We start from the raw sequence: 26,044 nt of genomic DNA on the forward strand, positions 1-26,044 counted from the left end.
TGCCTCCCAGCCAGCCTCAAGCGGGGGCTGGCTGGGCAGCGCCTATCTTCATTTCTTCAGCTGCCGGTCTCGGTTTTAATTTAGTCGGCCCCCATCTTCATTTCTTCGGCCGCCGCCGGCCTCGGTTTTAATTTAGTCGGCCCCCTGCCGGCTTGGTCTTCCACGGGGGCTGGCTAATCTTCTTTTCTTCGGCCCACGCTGGCTTGGTCTAATGGCGGGGGCTGGCTGTGAGGCGCTGAGGAAGAGCCACACGGTCGAGACCACGTGACCAGCTAGACTGGCCCACCGGGGGATGCCCGATCCCCCGATAGGTCAATCCGCCTCTGCAGACACCCAACATCTCACAAAAGCACAGAATCAATGCAAGTCTTGACATCTCTGGTCACTGCAAGTGAGATCAGATTTCTGCCACATTGTTTGATCTGAACTGGTTGCCAATCCAGTGGTGAATAACCTACACAGTGACAATGTTGGTGCATAAATTGCTGTTTCTTGACTGTCTTCCACGGATTAATGCAATTCTCCACATCTATAGTCCAACATGGTCCTTGCTATTTTCTTAGAGGGGCCTTCTGGATGTTTGTACCATGTGTCAGGCCTGCTCTGCAGAGACGAGGGAAAGAGCATTTTCAGTGGCTCCGCCAATATTATGGAACACTCTTGCCCAGGAGTTGTGCCTTGCAACATGTGTGTTGTGGTAAATTATTAGTACCGAGATATAAACATGAGATTTCTGAAAGATTTGCAACATTCTGAATTGTCTGCTGGATGATCCCCCTGCAGTCCTACAAAAATGCCACACTCCCATACTGAACCTACAGAAGCCTTAAGGACTTCGAAATGCTGTAAAACAGCAAGTATGAAAGATGCACTGCTACGACAAGTATACAGGCGTGGGATTGGCATTCTTGTATACCTGGCAATGACTACCCCACCAGCGAGAAACTTGGCCATTGCAACTACCATGTCACACTCTCAAATCATACCAAAGCACAATATTCCACCTTTCTTCATTTTGCCTGTGATGGACAGAAATGATCTCCTCATGGGCTGTTCTTGCTACCTTTATATAAGAATGCCTAAAAATGGGCTCCAAACCTAACCTCTTAACAACTAGGTGGGTATCTGCTATGGTCCTCCACCTAACAGAACCGGAATGGGAATACCTGCCCACCTGCATAAACAACCAAGGAGGAGGAGTACTACTCATTTTATCCAGTCCTGAAGGCTCAAGGCCCCTTTCACTATGGAAAAAAACACCCCAGAAAGCTAGGCACCTTGTACAGTTATTGGTAAAAAAAAAAAAAAAAAAACCAACAAAACTATTCATTACAACAGAATAAAAAAAATGGAACCTCCATCAGGGTATGGAACTGAAATGTTATTTTTTTCCCCTATGGGCATGATCAATTGCCAGCATATGCTGCCATTATGTATCAAGGCCAGGTCAGGAGGGAGGTGGCTGTATTGGCAGATTGGGGCCAAGAAGGTGGTGGAGACACATGAAGGAAGCGGTGGCGACAGTAGCAGCAGATTGGAGCATGGAGGGAGGGAAAGAAAGGCAGCAGTGGTGGGTGGTCTGGCAGATCAGGGTCTGAGAAGGAGGAGGTGGCAACAGCAGATTAGAGCCCGGGCGGGGATTTTGTGTACTAGTATGGCACAAGAAGAAAAGTGAGAACTTTCTTGAAGAGAAATGCAATAAGTAGGATCCCTGGTCATGATGCCACACATTACAGTGATAATTATTTCATACTCTGATTTGCTGTAGCACTGCTGATAACTACGCAAAATTAAAGGCAGCACAATGCATTACCACCGCCAGTGGCCACTGATGGAACACAGACTGCTATCCTGCAAGAAAAACTGGTGAACCGGGAGAATACTCTTACACAGCATGTGCACAAGTCCACACCTCAACTAGAGGTACATATGGATTCCTACTACTCAGTAGAGCAGCTGTAATCAAAAATTTAGTCTGTGCACTTGGTAAGTTTGGAAGACAGAACGTACATACTGCTTTACAACTGTTGGCTATAAGACTTGCAGTCTTCTTAAAGGTCTTTTCGAGGTAGTGTGCAAATCTCTCATCCTCATTTTCTTTAGAGCCCAGCTGAAGAAATTCACCTAAATAAAAAAAAGGAAATGAAAACCCAAGATTATTAACAACTTCCCTTTAAATTTTTACCATAATAATGAACATGAAAATACAAAAACACAAGTCTTACCACGCACTAAATCTTCAAGGACCTGAGATAATAGCGCTACAACAGTGGTATTTCCAATTCGTGCCAATGCAACAGATGCTGCAGAAAGAATAAAGTCACCAGCGAGAACAGCCTACAAAGCAAGGGGACAGTTTACAGACTGGCATTCTACTTGCGAGAGCACGTTAGGATTCCTTTAGCAGAAGATTTTCCATAAATCCAGAACAGCAGAAAACCTTGCAGAAACATTTTCCAGAATTCATAACACTATTATAATTTTGCTACAATCTGTAAAGTGAAACTCTTGTAAACATATACACTTGATTCATAAAATGGATTCCAACAACTCATTTCTTTGGATATCCAAACAGTAAAAGTGCTGCATATTTTAGGGTTCTGAAGGTGGGAATGCAACTTCTCCTCCCTTGCCCCAATGCAGACATTTTACTTTTTCCTTTTCTACTCCTATCTAAGATGAGGATGAGTGGGAATATGAGCATGGTTGGGATACATCACCAGAAGGGGGGAATGAGTGGATTGGAGTGAAGTTGGGAGGGAGAACAAGGCAATGTCACTTAATGGAGTAGGAGGGAGGGGAAACTTGGTTACTGGGAAATGGTGGCATGGGGTGTGGGCTTACAAGAGAGGGCTCCGGACTGAACTCAGAGGGGTCACCAGAGGATACAAAGGTGTGGAAACATCATCAGGATCATGGGGTAGAGCCATGGGGGGAAGTATCTACAGGTGGCTTATGAAGGAAGATGAGGTTGAAGGGATCAGCAGGGGAATGGGAAAGTGTCACTTCACTAGGAGGCAGTAGTAGGGCTTGGCAACATTTGTCGGTGGAGAAGGGGTAGAAGGTTGGAGGCATAGCCCTGGTCAAGGAGGTGAGGTGATTAAGTTATGAGGGGGCAACACTGTGGCAAGTAGATGGTGAGGACAGGATGTATTATTGTGGGGGAAGATGCACACAGGCAGCCTCTTCTTTCCCTCTATTCCCAAATATCCACCAGCATGTGGGGGAAATGCACGTCTGCCACACTTCCATGCATTCTCCGTGCTTAGTGGCAACAGACAAAAGAAACAGGCAGCTTGGTGTTAAGGTGCAAAGCTATACCTGAAGAAACCTAAGAGAGAGAGGCACTCCACCGACCACCAGCTTAGTGCACACCTCTAAATCCACACATTTAAGCAAGGTGAGGGAAAGAACGATCTCAATTCCTGGGATGAAACTATGGAACTCAATGCCAGTCAAATTACATGTCCAGAAGGATAAAGGAAAATTGGTTCTTACCTGCTAGTTTTCGTTCCTGTAGTACCAAGGATCAGTCCAGACAGCTGGGTTTTACCTCCCTTCCAGTAGATGGAGACAGAGAAATTTTCACTGACTCTGCCACTTAACCCGAGGTGCCACCTGCAGTCTGCCAGTATTGAACTGTACCCAAGCCAGATACAAAAACCTTTACGAACCAATTGAACTATCTTACAAAAAGCAAATGTTGCCTGCATCAAACCCTGTGTAGCAGTAACAAGAACCTGAGCCATTCTTCATAGGAAAACAACAAGTGATCAAGCAGGCTTTGCAGAGAAAACAGGCAACCGAGCGGACTCTCCAATACCCTCTTCCCAAACTAGGCGGGACTCTGGACTGATCCATGGTACTACAGGAAAGAAAATTAGCAGGTAAGAACCAATTTTCCTTTCCCTGTATGTACCTGATCAGTCCAGACAGCTGGGGTGTACCAAAGCTTCCTTAAAGTGGGTGGGACTGCGAGAATCCCGCTTGGAGTACACTTTCACCAAAACCACCAGGCTCTAGAACCTGGACATCCAAACAGTAATGCCTGGCAAAAGTGAGTAAAGACTACCAAGTAGCTGCTCTACAGATTTCTTGCGGTGATACTTGCTGGAATTCGGCCCAAGAGGCTACTTGCGAACGAGTAGAATGCACCTGAAGACCGGACGGCACCGGATGACCCTGAGTAACGTATGCCGAGTTAATGGCCTCCAACCACCGCACAACAGTAGTCCTGGAGGCTTTCTGCCCCTGTCTAGGGCCACTCCACAAAACAAAGAGATGATCAGACAAGTGGAAACTGTTCATCACCTCTAAGTAAAGCAAGAGAGCCCTCTTCACATCCAACTTCCATAACTCTTTGGACTGAGGAGTGGAAGGGACCAAATCTGGAAAGGATGGCAAGTCAATACCACCTTAGGCAGAAAGGAGGGGACTGTTCTCAAGGACACTCCTGAGTCCTTGATTCTCAAAAGGGCTCCCTGCAGGATAAGACCTAAAGCTCCGACACCCGCCTGGCAGAAGATATCGCCACCAGAAAGATCACCTTCAAAGTAAGATCTTTCAAGGTCACCCGTTTCAAAGGCTCAAACGGAGACGTACACACAGCTTTCAGGAATACATTAAGACTCCAGAACGAACAAGGATTCTGAACTAGAGGCTGCAAATGTTTCGCTCCCCAGAGAAAACGTACTACATACAGATGTGCCAACAAGGCAACTCCTCGCACTTTGCTACGAAAACAGCCTAGGGCCATCACCTGAACTCTCAGGGAATTAAAAGGATAAATCTTAACGAGGCCGTCTTGCAAAAAGGACAAGACATCCCCCACAGAGCCCAGAAGAGGATCCAGTTTGAGCTCAAGGCACCAAGACTCAAAAATCTCCCACACTCTGACATACGCCAACGAAGTGGAAGTCTTCCTGGATTGGAGCAGGGTAGCTATCACACCATCCAAATAACCCTTATTCCTCAAATGCTCCCTCTCAAAAGCCAAGCCGCTGGACAAAAGCGATCTGCTTGATCGAAACAAACGGGGCCTTGATGCAAGAGATTCGGCAGGTGCCTCAACCTCAGGGGACCGTTCACCGCTAGGTTGATCATATCTGCGAATCACAGACGTCTCGGCCACTCTGGAGACACGAGAACCACCTTGCCCAGGTGGATTTCTATGCGGCGCACTACCTTGCCTAATAATGGCCATGGCGGGAAGACAAACAGGAGAACATGTACTGGGCCAGGGCAGAACTAGAGCATCCACCTCTTCTGCACCCATCTCCCTCTGTCTGCTGAAGAACTGAAGAGCCTTGGCATTGTGAAATGTCGCCCATCAGGTCCATGCCAGGAGCGGACCATTTGGGACAAATGAGGTGAAACGCTTCGCCCGACAACGCCCACTCCCCGGCTCAAAAAATCCGCCTGCGAATTGTCGACACCTGCGATGTGGGATGCTGCCAATCTCTCCAGATGTAGCTCGGCCCAGGTGACCAATTCCAGGGCTACTGCCTGGCTCTTGGGTCCACCTTGATGACTGATGTAAGCCATCGCGGTTGCATTGTCCGATATCACCCTCACTGGCCTTCCTCTGACCAGAGGTAGGAGGGCCTGAAGAGCCAGGTGCACTGCTCTGGTCTCCAACCGGTTGATCGATCATAAGGCCTCCTCCGGAGACCATTGGCCCTGCATCGATCTCTCCTGACAGACCGCTCCCCAACTGCAGAGGCTGGCATCCGTGGTAACAACTGTCCAAGATGGGATATCCAGGTCTACTCCCCTTGGCAATTTGTCCAGCTGAAGCCACCACTGCAGGCTGGTCTTTGCCAATTCTGGGAGGGGGAGAGGCAAATGAAAATGCTTGGACATCGGATCCCAACGGGATAGTAAGGCGGACTTGTAGAGGCCTCATATGAGCAAACGCCCATGGCACCAACTCCAAGGTAAAAGCCATAGATTCGAGCAATTGCAAGTAGTTCCATACTCGGGGCAATGTCTTGTCCAACAGTGATTGAACCTGAGCTTGCAATTTGGCAATCCTTTCCTCGGTGAGGAAGACCTTCCCCATGCTCGTGCTCCCAGGAACTCCAGTGTCTGGGAAGGAATCAAGTGACTTTTGGCTAGTTGGCTATCCAACCCAATGCCTTCAGGCGCTGGAGGACTCTAGCCACTGCTCCTTGACACGAGGATTCAGACTATGTTCGAATCAGCCAGTCATCCAAGTAGGGGTGGACCAGGACCCCTTCCTTGCGGAGAGTCGCCACCACCACCACGACCTTGGGAAAGGTCCTGGGAGCAGTCGCCAATCCGAAAGGCATGGTGCAAAACTGGTAATGCTCTCCCAGAACCATGAACCTCAAATATTTTGGTGATCATGCCATATCCCGATGTGCAGATATGCTTCTGTCAGGTCCAAAGCGGCGAGATACTCCACTCTGTGTACCGATGCAATGACGGACGGCAGTCTCTCCCATATGAAGCGGGGGATTCTCAGAGTCTTGTTTACCTTCTTTAAATCCAGAAAGGGACGGAAGGTAGCTTCCTTTTTTGGTACCATGAAATAGATGGAGTAACAACCCTGCCTTCGCTCTTCTGGAGGCACCACCACAATGGCTCCCATCTCTCGGAGGTGGAGGACAGTATCCCAAACAGTCACCCTCTTCTGCTCATAAGAGCACGGGGAAACCAGTAAACAATCTCTTAGAGGCTGAGCAAATTCTAAAGCGTAGCCTTTTTCTATGACACTTAAGACCCACTGATCTGATGTGATCTTGACCCACTCCTCGTAAAAAAGAGCCAACCGGCCCCTATCGCTGGCACTGAGGAGTGAGCTAGGTTCGCCTCATTGGGGAGATTTAACTCTGCCCTGCCCCTGGGAGGGGCCATCATGCCGAGAACTGCATCCACGAAAAGACTGGTTCCACGACTGCTGCCTGCCAGTGCCTTGACATGAAGAGGACCCTGAAGATCTGGAAGACCTGAATCGTCGATTTCTGCGAAAGCGAGAGCGATAGGAGAAAGTATTCCTAGCCGTTGGTTTGTCCTCTGGCAGCTTATACACCTTATTCTCCCCGAGGGACGATCATTTCTTCTAAGTCCTTCCTGAAGAGCAACTTCCCTTTAAAAGGCAGTGAACCAAGCTGTGTCTTGGAAGAAATATCCGCCCAATTCCTCAACCAGAGGAATCTCTGAGCTGATACTGCCGCCACCATGGATCTCGAAGAAGTATGGAGAAGATCATAGAGCGTATCCGCATTATAGGCCACAACAGCTTCCAGTCACTCGGCCTACACAGACTCCATAGGTGAAAATGTCCTGTCCATCTGTAATTACTAAACCCAGCGCAGACTTGCTCTCAACATAAAACTGCTACAAATAGCAGCCCGGGCTCCCAGCGCAAACACCTCAAAAATCATTTTGAGGTGACCTTCCAGCTTCCGATCCTGAAGATCCTTGAGTGCTGCGGAACCGGTGACCGGAATGGTCATTTTCTTAGTGAACACAGAGACCGAAGCATCCACCTTAGGAATCCTCAGAAGATCCAGCACTTCCTAGTGGATACAACTTGTCCATGGCTCACATGACCTTCAGCCCTGTGCCCAGAGTATCCCACTCCCAGAAAAGCAAGGCAGTCACGGACTGATGGAATAGAAAATCCCTGGTTGGACCCCGAAGCCCCACCATAACTGGGTTCACTGTTCCCAACTCTGAGCTCACAGGAGCGTCAATATCCAGCTCCTCCAAGACCATGGGTATTAACTGCTTAGTTCTTCCCTGCGGAACAGCCGGACCACCTTGGGCTCATCATCATCGACAGGAGACGCCTGTGAAGAATCATGGTCTGGGTCCTGAGGATCCAGGACAGAGTCTGCCCCATGAGGGTCCTGCCCCTCTGGATCATCCTGTAGTGAGCCCTCGAAAGAGGTGTCTGCCACTGGTGGGAGTGGGGAAGACCTCAGCAGCCGCTTGGCCTTTGGGTTCCAGATCCTTCAGAAGAGAGCCCTCAGCCTGGAGGGAAAACAGTTCTATATTCCCTCTTCATCCCGAGGCATGAAAAGGTTGAAAATTATTCTTAAAACTTTAAATCTGGTTCTATGAATTGAGACAAATACTCACAAGAATCAAACATTCAGCTGTTAAAATCTAATCATAGTTTAAATGTAAAACAGAATTAAATATATTTGGTACATTTCTGTACTGTTGTAAGGACGTTTTACAGCATTTTTTGTAATAAAATATCACAACTAATATTAGATGTGTGGGGCAGCACAGTATCACAAAATTCTACGAATATCAAATTCTGAGTGTTTTTACCCTATACATCGTTATGCTTGTAAAGAATGATTAGCTCACCTTTTTTTCACCCCAGATTTGATTAATTGTGCTTTTCCCTCTTCGAGAATTGGAGCCATCAATAACATCGTCATGGACGAGGCTAGCAGTATGGAGCATCTCTACAATTAATGCTACTGAACGCTGGCTTGCAAACACCTCCCTGCAGAGAGACAAGTGTAGAGTACAGCAAATCATGTACAGTATAGGTATCCGCTGACAAAAACCTCACCCTGCAGCTCTGCCTTCCGTAAATGATATGCCAATGCTACAGCAAAGTCAGCACACCTGTACTATAGGGCTGTATAATAAAACTTATGTTTTTACTGCATTTGTACACAGCAAATACAAGAAGCTGACCCAGTATGGCATGCTCTTATGTTCTTGCAGACAACAGCTCCCGACACGACAGAACCTGTAGTTCAGAGATGCGACGAGCTGAGCATATTGCCACCAAGAATACAGTCTTCAGCGTTAACAGGCATAGAGATAGACTGCGCAGTGGCCGGAAGGAAGGCCCTGCTAAAATGTCCAATACTAGATTAAGGTTCCATAGGGGGGACCAGCCACTTCAAGGGTGGTCGGAGGTGTTTAACCCCTTTTAGGAAAAAGGCCAAGTCCGGATGTGTCGACATGCAGGCTCCATTCACCTCGCGGAAACAGGAGAGAGCTGCTACCTGGACAGTCAAGGAGTTGAGGGACAACCCTTTGTTCAGGTCATCCTATAAAAATTTCAGAATCATGGGGATCTTCACTGTCCGAGGGGGCACCCCGCGTTCCTCACACCAGGCCTCAAATATTCTCCAGATCCGCACATATGTTAAGGTCATCGAGAATTCCGCACCCAGAGCAAGGTGACAATTACTGCCACCGAATACCCTTGCTTTGTCAGATGAGCCCTCTCAAGGGCTAGACCGTAAGACAAAACTGAGTTGGGTCCTCGTGAAGGATTGGACCTTGTTGGAGAAGAACCTTGTGCGGAGGGAGGCATAGGGGGCTCTCCACTAGAAGTCTCTGCATGTCTGCACACTATGGGTGTTTGGGCCAATATGGGGCCATCAGAAGGACTAATCCTCTGTAGCATTCGATCTTGCGAATGACCTTGCCCAGCAGAGGCCACGGAGGGAAGGCGTACAGTAAGTCCTCCTCTGGCCAGGTCTGGACAAGGGCATCAATCCCTTGGGAACACTGATCTCTTCTGCGACTGAAGAATCGGAGGACCTTCACATTGTGAGTTATGGCCAGTAGTCGATAGATGGGAGGCCCCAACCATCTACCAGGAGCTGGAAGGTTCTGGTCAACCATGCCCATTCTCCTGGATCCAGATTTTCCCTGCTGAGAAAGTCTGCTCTGATGTCTTTTCCTGCGATGTGGGAGGCCGAGATCTCTTGTAGATTTAACTCTGCCCGTTCCATAAGGGGGTCTATTTCCAGAGACACTTGGTGGCTTTTGTTTCCTCCCTGGCAGCTGATGTAGGCTACCGTTGTTGCATTGTCTAACATCACGCGGACCGCCTGGCTTTGAGAGTCTGTGGCTGAATTGCAGACATGCTAATCAGACAGCTCAGGCTTCAAGACGGTTTATGTTCCAGCACACCTTTTCCTTAGTCCATCGCCCCTGGGTTGCCAATTCCTGATAGTGAGCTCCCCACCCTCGGAGGCTTGTGTCTGTCATGAGGACTAGCCAGTTCAGTGGGGACAGGCTTACACCCTTGTTTAGTTGAACTTCCTATAGCCACCACTGGAGTCGAGAACATACTTCCATCGGTAGGTGGAGGCAAATCGAATAGTCTTAAAACAATGGTTTCCAATGTGACAGCAGGGAGAGTTGGAGTGGTCGCATGTATGCCCTCGCTCATGATACTACCTCCAAGGTCGACGCCATCAGACCGAAGACCTGGAGATAACGCCAAACCCTGGGGCGCATTGTGTTCGTCAACCGATGCACTTGGCACATCAGCTTCCTTATCCTCGAGGGAGGAAGGAAGACTGTCCTGCTTGGTGTCGAACCAGACTCCCAGGTACTTTAGGCTGCTCTTGTCCATTTTTATGACCCAACCAAGTTCCTGAAGCAGGGACGTGACCCTGCTGGTCAACTGTAGGCTCTCTTCTAAAGACTTCACCCGGATCAGCCAGTCGTCTAAGTAAGGGTGCACCAGGATTCCACGACCATCATAATTTTGGAGAATGTTCTGGGGGTCGTTGTCAGGCTGTAGGGCAACGCCCTGAACTGATATAAAGCAGCCCAGTACCACAAAGCATAGGAAATGCTAGTTTTCTTGACAGATTGGAATATGAAGGTCCAGGGAGTTTAAGAACTCTACCAGTTGTACAGCCATTATGACGGAGTGCAGAGTTTGCATGTGAAAGATAATTATCCGCAGATGGTAGTTGATGCTCTTGAGATCCAGGATGGGGGCCAAATGAACCCTCCCTTCTTGGGTATGGTGAAACAGATGAAATAACTCCCTTTATTTTCCTGGGGTTTCGGTACCAGAGTTATAGCCCTCAAACTGAGGATTCTCATCAATGTAGATTCCATTGCCAGTTTCTTGTGCTGAGAGTGGCAAGATGACATCATGAACATGTCCCGAGGGATGCTGCGGAATTCCAGAGCTTATCCTTCTCGTATGATGTCCAGTACACATTTGTCTGACATGATCTCGACCCATCGCTGATAGAAAAGGGATAGCTGGCCCCCTATCTCCTCGTCCCATGGATGGGTCAGCTAAATTTAATTGGGAAGTTTGGGCTGAACCTGAGCCTGAATTAGTTCCTCTTTTTGGTTGTCTGTTCCGAAAGGACTGAGACCTTCCCGAGGGTTGAGATGTCTGAAAGAACGAGTTTCAGTAGGGCCGAAAGTGCTGGGAGCCCCTGGCCCTCATAGGTGAGGGGCGCTGCGACCGCTTTTTCTTATCTTCTGATAGCCGCGGCACTGGAGATTCACCCCACTTACTGGCCAAACTTTCCAATTCGCTTCCAAATAGGAGAGATCCCTTAAAGGGCATCTTTGTGAGGTTTGCCTTAGATGTTGCGTCTGCTAACCAATTTCGCAGCCATAGTTGTCTTCTGGCCACCACCACCATAGGCCACTCCTCCGGCCGAGGTACGAACTAGGTCAGAGCTTGCATCTGCTAGAAAGGCTGTAGCAGCTCCATCGCCTCTCTGGAATATGCCCCTGAACCATCTGCCTAGCGAGAAAGAAGCAGGCACGAGCGAGCAACTAGGGCACAACAGGAAGCAATCTGAAGTGCCATTGCTGTCGCATCAAAGGCTTGCTTAAGGATGGACTGCCTATCACGTACATCCTTTCAAAGCTGCTCCTCCTTCCACTGGGATGGTTGTCGCTTCGAGACATGCAGATCAAGTCGTCCACTTTGGGGAAACGCAGCGTTCTCTGGCCGTCGGGTCCAGGGGGTACAAGGCCTCCAATGCCTGACCTCTTTTAAAGCTGGCTTCCAGGGCATCCCATTCCAGGTCAATCAACTACTGGATGTCTTCCAGCAATCCTTGAAATATCATCCCATGATACAGGAAGCCAAAATACCTTTGTTGACACCATCTATGCAGCCATTCATTTATCTCTAGAATGTGAGTTTTCCCTGCCCGGACCTTTATCCTTGACTGGGAGGATGGAGGAGAATACTACCTGAGCACTTACTGCTTTACCCTCTCCCCCACAGCCATGAAGTCACTTTTGATATGCTCTGTATGGTATCTAGCAGTATCATTCGTGCTAACAAGGATGAGCAGCATTGGATAGCGGTCAGTAGGATTAAGGATTTTCAGCAATCTCTCCTTAACGACTTGGATTTTGACACCCAGTGGACAACATACTTCTTCAGACAACATGTTTGGTTGACAGATGGATGCCTCCATGTCAACAACCACCACTACCCTCTTCCTCCTAGATGCAGTGGTTGTTGTGCCTGCAGCTTTGGGGTTTGCATGTCTTGGTTGATCCTCATCATGGGATGGAATCTTCTCCTCCACTTTCATGTCTGCATACTGGATCTTAAATTAAAAAAAAATATGTATCAGAGCCGTGATGAACTGTCTAGTAGCCATAGTATTCTGAGTCTAGCTGTCATCTCATGGTCCAGTTTCACTTCTCTCTCTGCTTGAGGTCTCCAACTTAGATGCCTTGATAAGCATTTCATCCATGTAGTCCTCATTTTCCCAGATGCTTCTCAGTCTCCCCACCTCTGGTAGGAGTGGTTTGTATACTATCCTCTAAGTTAAGCAAGAGATTACTGTCTTTCATGTACGTTTATAGTGGGGACCTATGTTAGATGAGGGTGATGATGATTGTATGGTTTTGTCTGAGCAGCAAATTTGGGGGTTTTGGGGCACATGCTCGCTGGCTTGAGCTATTTTCTTAGGAAGATGGACAAGAAATATAATTACATAAATACAAATAAATAACTTCTAAGCCTCCTTTAATCCTATTTAGTGCTTGTAGATTGTATTAACTCAGTATTGCTTTAGCTTATGTCCCTGCCTCAAGTTATACTCCCTACTGCTGTCATTCCATGCCTATTCTGCTGACCATCTACTAATGTGTTCCATTTCAACCCATTTTGCTCTACTCATCTCTTATGTTTACAGCTGTTCCTTTCCATTAAACATTTTTACTTTCATTCTGTACCCCATTAAAATAAAGTTTGAAAGAAAACCTGCAAACTAATTTTTCAGAAACTCATGTGAAAGTATATACCTTTATTATATTTTTTTGTGTTTCAAAATTACAAACATTGTTATTTATATATACTGTTTGATGTTTACACTTTCAATAAAATTCTAAATTATAAAAAAAAAAAAACCCAAAACCCCCCCCTAATTTTTCATAAATGAATTCTTTGCATCCACCTTAAAATTCTACAGGCCCCTCCCTCCCTTTAACATGATTAATTCTGGTCGGTTCAGAACTGCAGTGCATTCAACATCGCCTTGGAAGGAAAACAAGGGACCAGAAAAAGATAAAAGGCCTGATTTACTAAGGCTTTGGCCATTCTGTGTGTATGGGGGAAAATAAAAAGCCTAGTAAATCTGGCCCCAACTGAGAGGATAAGAAGCAGAGAACTTACCTACAATTATTGAAATGAATATTGCACGCTCTCGCCATTAGCACCACTAATACTGGCCGTAAAGCTTTCCCTCTTCCGTCAAAATAATATTCACAAAGATCCTTAAGCTCTGCTGTTGAAATGAACAGTTCCTGCAACCATGAAAAACAACCTCCATCACAACAGTGCATCTCAGATTAATGTGGTCAATGCCATGGAGGAACACACTTGAAGTGTCACAAAGTAGATAGCATATTAAAAGAAAAAAGACTAGCAAAAGAGCTGGGCAGAAATGAGTCCTTAATGTTTAAAGATGAAAGCTCTTCAGACTACTCAGGTCCTTTGCTCAAGTCATGACTTTTTCTCCAGTGTTTTGAAGAAAAAAAGATTACTGATGCTAGTTTCTCCTTGCATAGTTGCTGTCATTTTTATCATGCACAACTAAGCTATTTTTACCATGTAAACACATTACAAGAAAAGAAGAATCCCAGCAAAGTAGCACAAGACACTTTAGGACTTAATTGCATTTCTTTTCATTGCTATACATTCAGCTCATGCTCCTCCTTGGGTTAGCCCTCATCTGATGGGCAGCTCAATTACTGCAGGCAACGTAATGGCAATTAGTACACTGAAAGCTGCATTTTGGTACAACCAAGTGAAGTACAGGATACAGAAAGAGCAGCTGCAAGTGCATAGGATAAAGCATAAACATAGGCAAGTTAAATGTAAGACATTGATAAGACAGGCTAAGAGAGAATTTGAAAAGAAGTTGGCTGTAGAGGCAAAAACTCACAGTAAAAACCTTTTTAAATATATCCAAAGCAGAAAGCCTGTGAGGGAGTCAGTTGGACTGTTAGATGATCGAGGGGTTAATGGGGCACTTAAAGATGATAAGGCCATCGCAGAAAGATTAAATGATTTCTTTGCTTCGGTGTTTACTGAAGAGGATGTTGGGAGAAGGTTTTCATGGGTAATGATTCAGATGGACTGAATCAAATCACGGTGAACCTAGAAGATGTGGTAGGCCCGATTGACAAACTGAAGAGTAGTAAATCACCTGGACCAGATGGTATACACCCCAGAGTTCTGAAGGAAATAAAAAATGAAATTTCAGACCTATTAGTAAAAATTTGTAACCTATCATTAAAATCATCCATTGTTCCTGAAGACTGGAGGATAGCTAATGTAACCCCAATATTTAAAAAAGGCTCCAGGGGCGATCCAGGAAACTACAGACCAGTTAGCCTGACTTCAGTGCCAGGAAAAATAGTGGAAAGTGTTCTAAACATCAAAATCACAGAACATATAGAAAGACATGGTTTAATGGAACAAAGTCAGCATGGCTTTACCCAGGGCAAGTCTTGCCTCACAAATCTGCTTCACTTTTTTTGAAGGAGTTAATAAACATGTGGATAAAGGTGAACCGGTAGATGTAGTATATTTAGATTTTCAGAAGGCGTTTGACAAAGTTCCTCATGAGAGGCTTCTAGGAAAAGTAAAAAGTCATGGGATAGGTGGCAATGTCCTTTTGTGGATTGCAAACTGGCTAAAAGACAGGAAACAGAGAGTAGGATTAAATGGACAATTTTCTCAGTGGAAGGGAGTGGACAGTGGAGTGCCTCAGGGATCTGTATTGGGACCCTTACTTTTCAATATATTTATAAATGATCTGGAAAGAAATACGACGAGTGAGATAATCAAATTTGCAGATGACACAAAATTGTTCAGAGTAGTTAAATCACAAGCAGATTGTGATAAATTGCAGGAAGACCTTGTGAGACTGGAAAATTAGGCATCCAAATGGCAGATGAAATTTAATGTGGATAAGGGCAAGGTGATGCATATAGGGAAAAATAACCCATGCTATAATTACACAATGTTGGGTTCCATATTAGGTGCTACAACCCAAGAAAGAGATCTAGGCGTCATAGTGGATAACACATTGAAATCGTCGGTTCAATGTGCTGCGGCAGTCAAAAAAGCAAACAGAAACAGAAATATATTTCCACCTATACTAAGCTAAGTTCAGAGAAGAAATTCATATTCTCAAAACTGACATAGTATGGCCCTTGTACTCCCCCCTCCATCACCCCTCACTTGTCCCAAATACTCAATCATCCCTTCAACATGCTCATAGCCCTGTCCAACATCCGACACCTTCCACCTCTGCATCCTCTTCCCCATGCTCAACTCTCCTTGCCCTTCCCTCTCCCTACCCAGCATACCTCTAACCACCTTTTTCCCACCCCTTCCTGCTCAGCAGCCCCTGATCTCCCATCTCCTCCAACCCAGCAGGCCCCACACCTCCATCTCTCCCATCACTCCTCCCTGCCCAGCAGCCCCTCTTTCCTCCACCTCTACTTGCTCAGCAACCCCAACCTGCTTTCCTCTTCCCCTTCCTACCCTATAGACTCCTAACTCCCTATCTCCCAAGGCCTTCTGCCCAGCACATTTCCCCCTCCTCCTGGCTCCCAGCCAGTATAAGCCTTCAGTCCAATCCAGAGTCTCCTTCCCACTTTACCAGCAGCAGATGAGAGCAAGAAGCACTGAGGAGAGGAAGAAGATGAGGCAGCAGCAGCGGAAGTCAACAGTGGATCCTATAGAGCACGCACCTCTCTTCCTCATGCTCCTGCTTTCATGATCATGGAGTGAAGAAAGAATCAGCAGCTTCTCTGCCAGGCCAAGCAGAGGAAGATAAAGTTTGTGTCCTGTCGGGCTCATATGAACAGGAGTTGGAGATACCTTGCTCTGATCTGGGTGAAAGAGAAGGGAATAACCTCCCACTGGGCCAGGAAGAGGAGAAGGAAGCAAGAGCAGCTTCCTCTCATACCCAATAAAGGAGAAATCAGCCAACTTCTGCCCAGACTGATGAGGAAAGAGCAGCCTTCTGCTGGGCCTGCGACATGTTCTGTGACCTCGCGACACACTTGTGTGTCCTGACACACCTGTTGAAAACCACTGTTCTAGAGAGCCCAGCAAATGATGGAGAAGATGCTACATGATAAATTACAGAAACAGAAACTTAGAAAAAAAACATTTTTTCTGTCTTCAAATAGAAGCAAGCTTGCTTACCGTAAACGGTGTGTTTTCCATAGATAGCAGGGAATTTAGCCATGCATGCTGGATGACGTCACCCAGCATGCATGGCTAAATGCCCTGCTTATCGACGGAAAATACTGCACCATATAAGAGTGATGCACAGCTAAAAAGGAAGTCTTTTAAATCAGTCCACTATTTAAGCACTACTACTGAAATCCTACATTTCCAGCTGATTAATAAACTGGCTGACACTACAGAATGAAAACAGTGCAATTTCCTTTGAAATCAGTTGCTGTACCCTGTCTTGGAATACCCAGCGCAGACTCTCACCTTTTTAATATCCTCATAGATGTTCTTCAAGTCTTTCTGACCAAGCTGAAAAGGATCCACATATTTCTCATCGCTGTGTGTCTTGCCGCAGCAGTACGTCCTCTCCGTTCTATGATGAAAGCTAGGAAATGTACTAGAAAAGGAGGATTAGGAATGTTGCACGCTCTGAGAATAAGATACTCCCTGCATCATTCTAACCAGGAAATAAAAAAGATACTTCTTACAACATATTTTATTTATTTTGAGTTTTTCTATACCGGCATTCACGATGGGAATCGCATCATGCCGGTTTACAATTAACAAGAGGTGAAAGAAGATAACAAATAATAAGAAACTTTAACAGGTGCTCAAAAAAGATTGCAGTTACAATAAAACAAGGGAATTACAAAACTTGGGGCAGTGAAAAGGAGATAGGAATATAACAGGAAGAGTAAAATTACCAATTAATGGTGTGAACCAAGTTATGGAGTTTGCAGAGTTATTGAATTACCATGTTGAGGTACAGTTATTAATTACCCTCTTAAGAAAAATTCTGAGCGTCAGTTAGTGGTGAATTAAGGTTCAAATGGGGTCTGGAAAGGCTTTCATTTTCATATTAAATGAAATATTAAATAAATCATATTAAATTTCATATTAAATGAAGCATTTTATTTAAGCAGACTCCAAACTGAATGTGGACAGCCCCAAACACACATTATACCATCAGAAAGAGATAGTGTTAAAAACAAACAAACAAACCTTTATCTTCCCCATCATTTGAGCATAATGTGTCTGTTCTCTCCTCAATAGTGTGCAGAACCCCACCAAGCTATAACAGACCCATGTATACCTGTCATAGCTCACAGGCTCAAAAGGAGGGGTAGGGGGATAAGACAGCAGCTAAGGATGTGGCACCCAAAACAGGCAGAAAAGAACTTTTACAGAACACCTACCTTCTCATCTAGAAATGTTACACACTCCCTCCCCCCTCCCTCCATAGGAATCTTCACTTAACTCCCATTTTGTATCAATAAAAATGAAGTAATTCTTTAACAATTACAGCATAAATACTTTTCATCAATGTGTGTGGAATTTCCTACTTCTGAAATATTTATTCTACAAGAACTGAAAATGTAAAATATAAATATATATATTTTTTCAGAACCTTCAGAAAAAAATACATGCACACATTTGAAGCTTGTGAGCAGTAGCACCAATTGTCAAGGCTACAAGAGAAACACTACTGCTAATTATACTTTGTAAATAGCAGTGCAAAAGAAACCTGTCCATCATTGTAGTGTGTTCTTAAGATACTCATGACAGCAAGGATGAAAAAATTTTGGAACTCTTTATAGTAAAAAATATTTAGAAACCATAGAAAAATTGTATGAGTTTTGTTTTTTGCTGTTTTTGTCCTGGAATTTTTTTTAAATTGTTGATTGTGCTGGGGTTTTTTTGTCAATTAATTTTTGTTTTGCTATATCTTTACTTTTACTCTCCCCTTCACTTCCCCCATTCCATTCCTCTAGGCTCTGCAGCCAGTCTTCCCTCCCAGCCTCTGCACTTTTAGGCAGCAGCTACTGCTGCCACCACCATTCCATGGCACTCTGCTTGGGCCAGCTGCAACAGCAGTATCTCCCAAAACACAGGCCCAGTCTGGCCACATCTCCTTTCAGGCCTAGGTCAGCACTAGGCACTGAATTTCAGGCATCTGACATTTTCCCATCCCTGCCAAACAGAAGAGTCTTCCTCTACGTAAAGTGATAATAGGAATGGTGCACCCATGTACTTGCCAATTCCATAACTAGCAGAGTGCAGTTGAAGATATCAACATCAACCAAGTAATCTGGAGCTTTGGTATTTTTTCTTACAATATTGACATGGTTAGGGCTGGCTTCCTTTCAAGAAAGAAACACAGACTCTCATTTTTGCTACCTGTGTATACTATATACAGCCAACAGCAAAGACTAAAATTCCTGCCTTCTGCCTCCACCTCCCCAATAATTTGATTTTGGGGTAGCGAGAAGGGAGGAAGTGGCAGCAGGAATATATGGCGAGTAAACGTCCCTCCAAATCTCTCCCCGGTGTAACCCATTCACGCTCCTTCTTAACTTCCGGTGTGAACTCAGTAGGGGACCTTGTATGAACATCTACGTATGATGGCCAAGTATTAAGGAGAAAGACAACCAAAACTGTCTTGTCCTTGAAAGCTAATGCCTCAATAAATCTGTTAGTCTATAAATTGTCACCAGCCTGTTTGTTACTACAGTCTGACATGACTCTCCTTCTACATAAAGAGTGATATCTTGCAAATGGTCACACTCTCTGGCTGGCAGGTGGGATAAATCTTTAGCAATGCATATAGAAATAAAAATTACTACTCATCAGATAATTTCCTTTTCCTTAGTACAGACAAGTGAATCCAAAACCAGTGAGTAATGCACCTCTACCAGCAAACGGAGACCGAGCAAAGCTGACATCATAGTATATATACCCCTGCAATGACATCAGCCCACAAGTATTCTCTGCAAAAGCCAACTGTGGACAAACTAGCAAAATCTGATTATTAACAGATAACCATTCCAGCACTCAGTCAACAGGAAAACACTGAGCTATGAAAGAGTGTAATAACATTAATCTAGGGACTGGATTGACACTTACCAGTACTCCCTGGAACACACAGCCACACAGGAGGACCATAGCACAACCATTCGGCAGCCAAGGATGGAAGTTGGATTCACCTGTCTGTACCAAGGGAAAGGAAAGTATTGGGTAAGTAGCAATTTCTCCTTTTTTAGCATACAGCATGCGAATCCAAAACCAGTGGTATGTACCAAAGCTACTCCCGAACAGGGCAGGAGATTGCCTGTGGTCCAGTCAAAACTGCACGTGCAAAGGCTGTATCCTCCCGGGCCTGCATATCCAAGCAATAATGCCTGGAAAAGGTATGTAAGGAAGACCATGTCGCAGCACGGCAAATGTCAATGGGAGACAACAATCTAACCTCTGCCCATGACACTGCCTGAGCCCTAACTGACTAGGCAATGGCTGCTAAACATCCACACACATGGCTGTGACTACCTTCTTAATCCACCGGGCTACTGTAGCCCGCGATGCCAGTATACCCTGTTTACTCCCACCATAAAGAATAAAACAGCCAGTCCATCTTCCTGAGAGGTTCAGAAACCTCTAAATAAGATATGCCTTTTAACATCCATGGGCCATAACAAGAGATATTCCTCCGCATCTCTTGCCCTATCCAGAAATGGCAGGGAAATAGACTGATTCAAGTGAAAATACGAGACCACTTTTGGCAAAAAGGAAGAAATAGTACGCAGCTGCATTGCCTCTGGATTCACTCATAGAAATAGCTCCTGACAAGACAAGGCCTGTAGTTCAGATACGCGACATGCAAAACAAATTGCCACAAGAAACACCGTTTTTAATGTCAGTAACCTCAAGGAAAGGTTATAAATCGATCGAAAAGTAGGGTCTGCTAAAAAATCCAAAACTAGATTAAGACTCCATAAGGGCACTGGTAACCGCAAGGGAGGACGAAGATGCTTCACTCCTTTCAAGAAATGGGTCACATCTGGATAAGCCGACAAGGCCCAACATTCACCTGACCTCAGAAATGGGCAAGAGCTACCACCTGTACCTTTAAGGATTTAAGAGCCAACACTATACTCAATTGATCATACAAAAATTCCAAAATGAGCGAATTCTTAACCAAATGAGGAAGAAACCCTAGATCTTCACATCATGCCTCAAATACTCACCAAACCTGCATATAAGCTAAGGAAGTGGAGAGCTTTCTCACTCGTAGCAAGGTGGCAATCACAGCAGTAGAATATCTACGCTTCAGCAACTGAGCCCTTTTAAGGGCCATACCGTAAGACAAAATCAATTTGGATCTTTGTGAAGAACAGGCCCCTGCTGTAGCAGATTACTGTGCGCCGGAAACCAGAGGGGACAGTCCACCAGAAGCTTTCGCACATCTACATACCATGGTCTCCTGGACCAATCTAGTGCCACCAGAAGCCCCATCCTCCTGTGACCCTCGACCCTCCAAACTATTCTGCCTAACATGGGCCACAGGGGAAAAGCATACAGTATCTTGCCCTATAGCCATTTCTGCATGAGAAAGTCTGCTCTTACATTGTCTTTTCCTTCAATGTGCGAGGATGAGATCTCCTGAAGATGCACTTCCATCCATTCCATAAATTGGGCTATTTCCTGCGACACTTGCTGGTTCTTGGTTCCTCCCTGCCAACTGATGTAAGCTACTGTCAATGCATTGTCTGACATTATCCGGACCACAAGCATGCCAACTGGACAGCATGGGCTGCCAGCCGATTGATGTTCCAGAAAGATTCTTCCTCACTCCAGTGCCCTTGCGCCATCAGCGCCTGACAGTAAGCACCCCAGGCTTGCATCTGTTGCGAGTACTAGCTAGTCTGGTGATCTTGGAGAAACTCCCTTTCTTAGATGATCCACTTAACCACCACTGTAGTTGAGAGCAGACCTCCATTGGCAGGTGGAGCCGAATCATAATCTTGAGGCTGTGGGCTCCAACAAGACAGCAAGGTGCGCTGAAGAGGACGCATATATGCCCTCATTCAAGGCCCCACCTCCAGGGTTGCCGCCATCAATCCGAGCACCTGAATATAGGACCATACTGTAGAGCATATTGTGTTTGTCAATAGACATACCTGCGTCATCAGCTTCAGTTCCAATCTCGGAGGAATTTCCCCATCCTTCAGGGAGTAAGGATTGGTCTCATCATCCATGCTATCTGGGTCACTATCGGGAAGACTGGCTTCAAGCGTACCCACACGCTTACCCACAGCACCAGGCGTGCGGGATTTCGCTGCTTGTGATCCTGACTTTAGATTGGCCGGGGCAAGGGACTGCACCTGAAAGAAGGAGTGCAGTCCTTGAAATATTTCTACCCAAGGAAAGGCAGAAGGAACCATGCCAAAACCAGGAGGGCAGCTATCCTGTGCCTAATGAACTACCTTCCCCTGCTGATGAACCAATTAGGGGAGTTCCAAAATCAGGTGACCCTTCTGGCAACTCTTTTTCCATTCCCACACCAGGCTGGGAAGAACCAGGCTTAGTAAAATCAGGAGGTAGTAATTCTCCCTGAGCTCCAAAGAGTGCTGTCACAAATTTGAGGGAACGCCAGCTGAGATGCCTGAGTATGACAAGCAACACTTAGGGCAAAGAACTTAGGTTTCTTCGCTTTGGACACCATCAGTTAGCCAATACACCCTAACAGGCATATTGGCAGTACACCCAAAAAATTAAGCATGCACAGATAAGGCGCACAACACTCTGCCTAGTTAAGTGCCCAACCTGAGCTCCCTCAGGACGCTCAGATAATGCACGCAAAAAGGAATATGCGTATGCATAAAAAGATGTATACATGCATGCACAAACGGGTGCCCTGGTAGGTGCTCCTATGCACCTAACTGGGTGCTCAATCAAACGCACAATGGGTCACAGAGTCGAGCGCACAATCACGATGCGATGGAAACTGAAGAGGGCAGACTGTGGGGCACAAAAATGCACGAAAACACCACTGCACTTACCACATGGCAAAACAGATGAGCCTTGGAGTAGGGCCTAGTTGCAAGGACTGCTCATAATGCCAGGCTGCCCCCCTTTCTCCTGAACTCTACCGGAGGCTGGAATGACCACTGGATTGTGTGCTGAGCACAGAGACTGGGGAGGAGGGGGGGGGGGGGGTGGGAGGGGAGTCCTATTCAACTCCCCTTCTCTTCATCTTTTTCTTTTTTAAATTACCCTTAACCTGAGCTCAGCCCATCCTGGCTGAGTAGAAGATCGATTACTAGCTGAAAAGGGGGGAGTTATAAACCTTCACCGTCGTGCTCAGTTTCCTAGACCCACTTACCTGAGCTCAGCCCGTCCTGGCTGAGTACAAGGTCGGTCGCCGTCTGCGGGGGCATAATCCTTCACCGCCGCGCTCAGCTTCTTGCACCCGCTTGCCTTTTTTTTTTTTTTTACACAGCTAATTCCACTTCAGTTGAAAAACCAGCTACCAGACCTAGGCACTCATCTGAGGGACCACAGAAATCACCTCAGGAATTTTCAACTGAGGGAGGGACCACAAAGGGATCACCACAGAAGAGAGGGCAAATTAAATTTCCTTCTTCTTCTAAACTGTAAAGCAATCCCTAGTAGGGAGATGCATGCCCAGCATCTGCTGGAGACGGAGAATACTGGCAGGCTGATGTCACTGCAGGGGTACATATACTGTGATGTCAGCTTTAACTCAGTCTCCATCTACTGGAGTAGGTACATAACCCACTGGTTTTGGATTCACCTTTCTGTACGCTAAGGAAACAACTGGGCAGACTCGATGAGTTAAGTCTTTCTACAGTCAACTAGTATGCTTCTCTCTGTCCCTTTACCACTAATCCCAGCCAGGTCCAATTCTTTCTCCTCCCCCAGACCTCACTACAGCATTCATTTTCTCTGCTTCCTCTCCCTCACTTTCTCCTCCTCAAACATTCCCTATCTCGCTGTCTCACCTCTCCTTCCTCTCTCCTTCTGGGCTCCGACATCTCCCCTTGCTCCCGTACCCCAGTCTAGGCCAAAGAAGTTTTAGCCACCTTCCGCTCCCCAGACCATCTCACCCACCATGAAAACGCACTTGCCCTAGGTGAGTGGGTGAGTGCATTTTCAAAGCCTGAATCAACAGCTAAGCATAGACTTGTGCAAGTCTGGTCGTTGAGGGCTGTGAACAGGTGGTTGGGCTTTCAGGGTAACTCAAGTACATAAATAAATATTTCTTGGGCCTAATGAATTTAATTTCATTCTGGATATCCCGAAAACGTGACCAACTCGCAGCCTTTGAGGACCGGCACTGCCTAACCCCCCATGACTACAGATGCAGGTTTATGAACTGGTGTTTCAACTTAGATGATCTTATCTATTCTACCAACTGAGGTGCTACATCAGCAGACCTTTTATTAGTAAAAGAGAGCTCAGAACCTGCTACAAAACTGCAAAATCTGATCATTTTCCTGGCTGGTCGCTCAGGAGAAAGATAAAGATTGTGGGGTTTCTTTCCAAGACACTTTTCTTTTTCCCAATGAAAACCTAACAGACTATTTATTAACGGACAGTCAATCTCACCTCAGGTCTTTAACCCAGACAATACATGCCCCATTCCACAAGATATCATTGTATTATAATGATCAACATTTGTTCTGGACCTCTTTGAAGGCTAATTTCATGCTCCCTTTTTGAATGAAGCCCGGGGTACACATTTTCCAACCAGCTACCTTGGGGAGTCAGCATTTCCAAAGGATGAAGGGCCCCGTGTCTTAGCCAAGCAGATTGCTCAGAACCAAATATCAACATAGAATATTCAATCTTATGTTCTTACTCACACAAGCAGTTTTGTTAGTGCAAATTAAAAAAAAAAAAAAAAACTTACCGCCAAAATAAGTTACACGTTTTTGGAAAGAATAAGGTTGAACTTGTTGAAAAACCAAAGCCCTGCAAAGGAAAAATAAATAGCCATTGCTTAAAAAGAAAACAATGCTAGAGTCAAAGAAATTAATCCTACTTCAAATTCTTAAGATATCCTTAAAAAAAAAAAAAGTTAATGGTTCTCCCTATTCAAATGACTGATGGTGGATAGTCCTTGCAATCCTCTTGATAACTAAGAGCTTTTGCACCAGTCTCAGCTCGACTTTAAATCTTAGGAAAGGGAAGCAGAGGATGCAGTCTACTGCTTCTTCTTCCAGGGATGAGAGGATGCACGAGGAAGCAGGATGACGACACACCTTGGATCGCAGGCCCCAATCATCTGCACCCTGCACCCCCCCCTTTTTTATTTTTTTACTGGCTCTAGAAGAAAATGAAAAAAAACGCAGAAACTTTCAGAAATATCACAGTTTGTTATTCTTCAAAGTCTAGAATGGGAAAAATTCCAAAAAGCTGAAGTCTACAGCTTGCTTGCATCAGCTCGAATAAAAGTCAACTATGTCATCATTCTTCAACTGAAGGAAGCAAACCGGGCATAGAACTCTTATTATTCATGTAATCTGATTTGAAGTATCTGAAAGGCAGAATATAAATAAAATAAACTACATATTTGGGGCTAGCAAGTCTGGAAAGAAAAGTGCAGGTGAAAAAAAAAGTCACTAAAAACCATGAACACCCCAATTAAAGGGCACTGGAGAATATGACAATCACCAGCACCTATTCACATCTGTTCCAGAGGAAACGTCTGGGACTTGCATATGTAAAACACCTGTTACCTTTATAAAGGCTCACCTAACTACTTTGCTGGATTTTTGTTTAGCTAATTTTATTTTTTGGCAAGTTTCCAAGGAATTCCCTTTCCTCTAGTACATAATGATTATGCAAAAGCACATTGAGCAACTGGACTGAGCCATCTGCTTACACAAGGGCTCCTGCTGAGTTGCTGCCTAGTCTTAATTTACTGAACACTTTTTTTTTTGCTGCGGTCCTTGGATTAGAAAGCGAGGTCAGCTACTGTGGTGGGGGGGGGGGGGGGGGGGAGGAGGAGACGGACACCCTTGCACATTTTAAATTAAAAAGTTAAAAGTAAAAGAGTGCTGGAAGAGCTGCTGGTGCAGACAAAACACTGAATCTGTGTGGGGTGGTGACTGGAGGAGGGTCCCATGGGGGGGGGGATGACTGCTGCAGTGGAATAAACAGATGTCAGTCCTTTAAATCCCAGCGTGCTGTGGCGCACAGCTGAAGTCACATGTTAAAAGAGGCACACTCTTAGTCTGGATTTTGCTGAGTTCCTGATTATGGGTAAGAAGGGAAAAAGGAAGTCCAAGGGTCCATTGTGTGTCTTCACACTGGTAGGAGGGTCCCCTGGACTTGTTGTTATAGCAACCTAGTGCTTCTGGTGTTGGTAATTTCAACCAGAAGCACTGGAAGTTTCTCTTAGGTCTGGCTCCAAATCCTCTTCAAGCACAGTCTGATTTGCATGGGGTATGATCCCCAAAAGTGTTGTGGAATAACATTTAATCAAACTGAACTTCTTTTCCTTTGAAAACTACAACAATTCGGTCACATATTTTTTAAATAATTCATATGTGAAAGCAACCTAGGCTTAGGAAAATTTATCAATTGCAAATCCCTAGCTCTTATCATATTTTCTAATATTAAACACTTATGATATAAAGATAAGTGCCATAGCATGCATGTATCAAGGGAGCTGAGGGTTAGTTAATAATGGACAAATATAAACATCTCCATTTTCTCCTGATGGAGAAACATACCTAACAATTT

The 26,044-nt window shown here is 45.4% G+C and overlaps 1 protein-coding gene across 3 annotated transcripts in view; it reads right to left on the reverse strand.

Annotated features, from left to right (window-relative positions):
* PDSS1 (decaprenyl diphosphate synthase subunit 1) overlaps positions 1-26,044 on the reverse strand; it is an 82,629-nt gene that overhangs the window by 46,164 nt on the left and 10,421 nt on the right. For 2 of the 3 annotated variants that reach the window (XM_029588665.1, XM_029588667.1), the window contains exons 2-7: positions 24,207-24,268; positions 16,760-16,892; positions 13,412-13,542; positions 8,347-8,488; positions 2,226-2,337; positions 2,015-2,124 (exon numbers count right to left, since the gene is read on the reverse strand). In XM_029588665.1, coding sequence (XP_029444525.1) covers positions 2,015-2,124; positions 2,226-2,337; positions 8,347-8,488; positions 13,412-13,542; positions 16,760-16,892; positions 24,207-24,268 — 690 coding nt within the window. Of the gene's footprint in view, positions 1-2,014; positions 2,125-2,225; positions 2,338-8,346; positions 8,489-13,411; positions 13,543-16,759; positions 16,893-19,399; positions 19,484-24,206; positions 24,269-26,044 lie in introns of all 3 variants that reach the window. The other variant, XM_029588664.1, reaches the window with a different exon arrangement.

Source organism: Rhinatrema bivittatum, chromosome 2, assembly GCF_901001135.1.
Source record: "Rhinatrema bivittatum chromosome 2, aRhiBiv1.1, whole genome shotgun sequence".
NCBI classification, from domain to species: Eukaryota; Metazoa; Chordata; class Amphibia; order Gymnophiona; family Rhinatrematidae; genus Rhinatrema; species Rhinatrema bivittatum.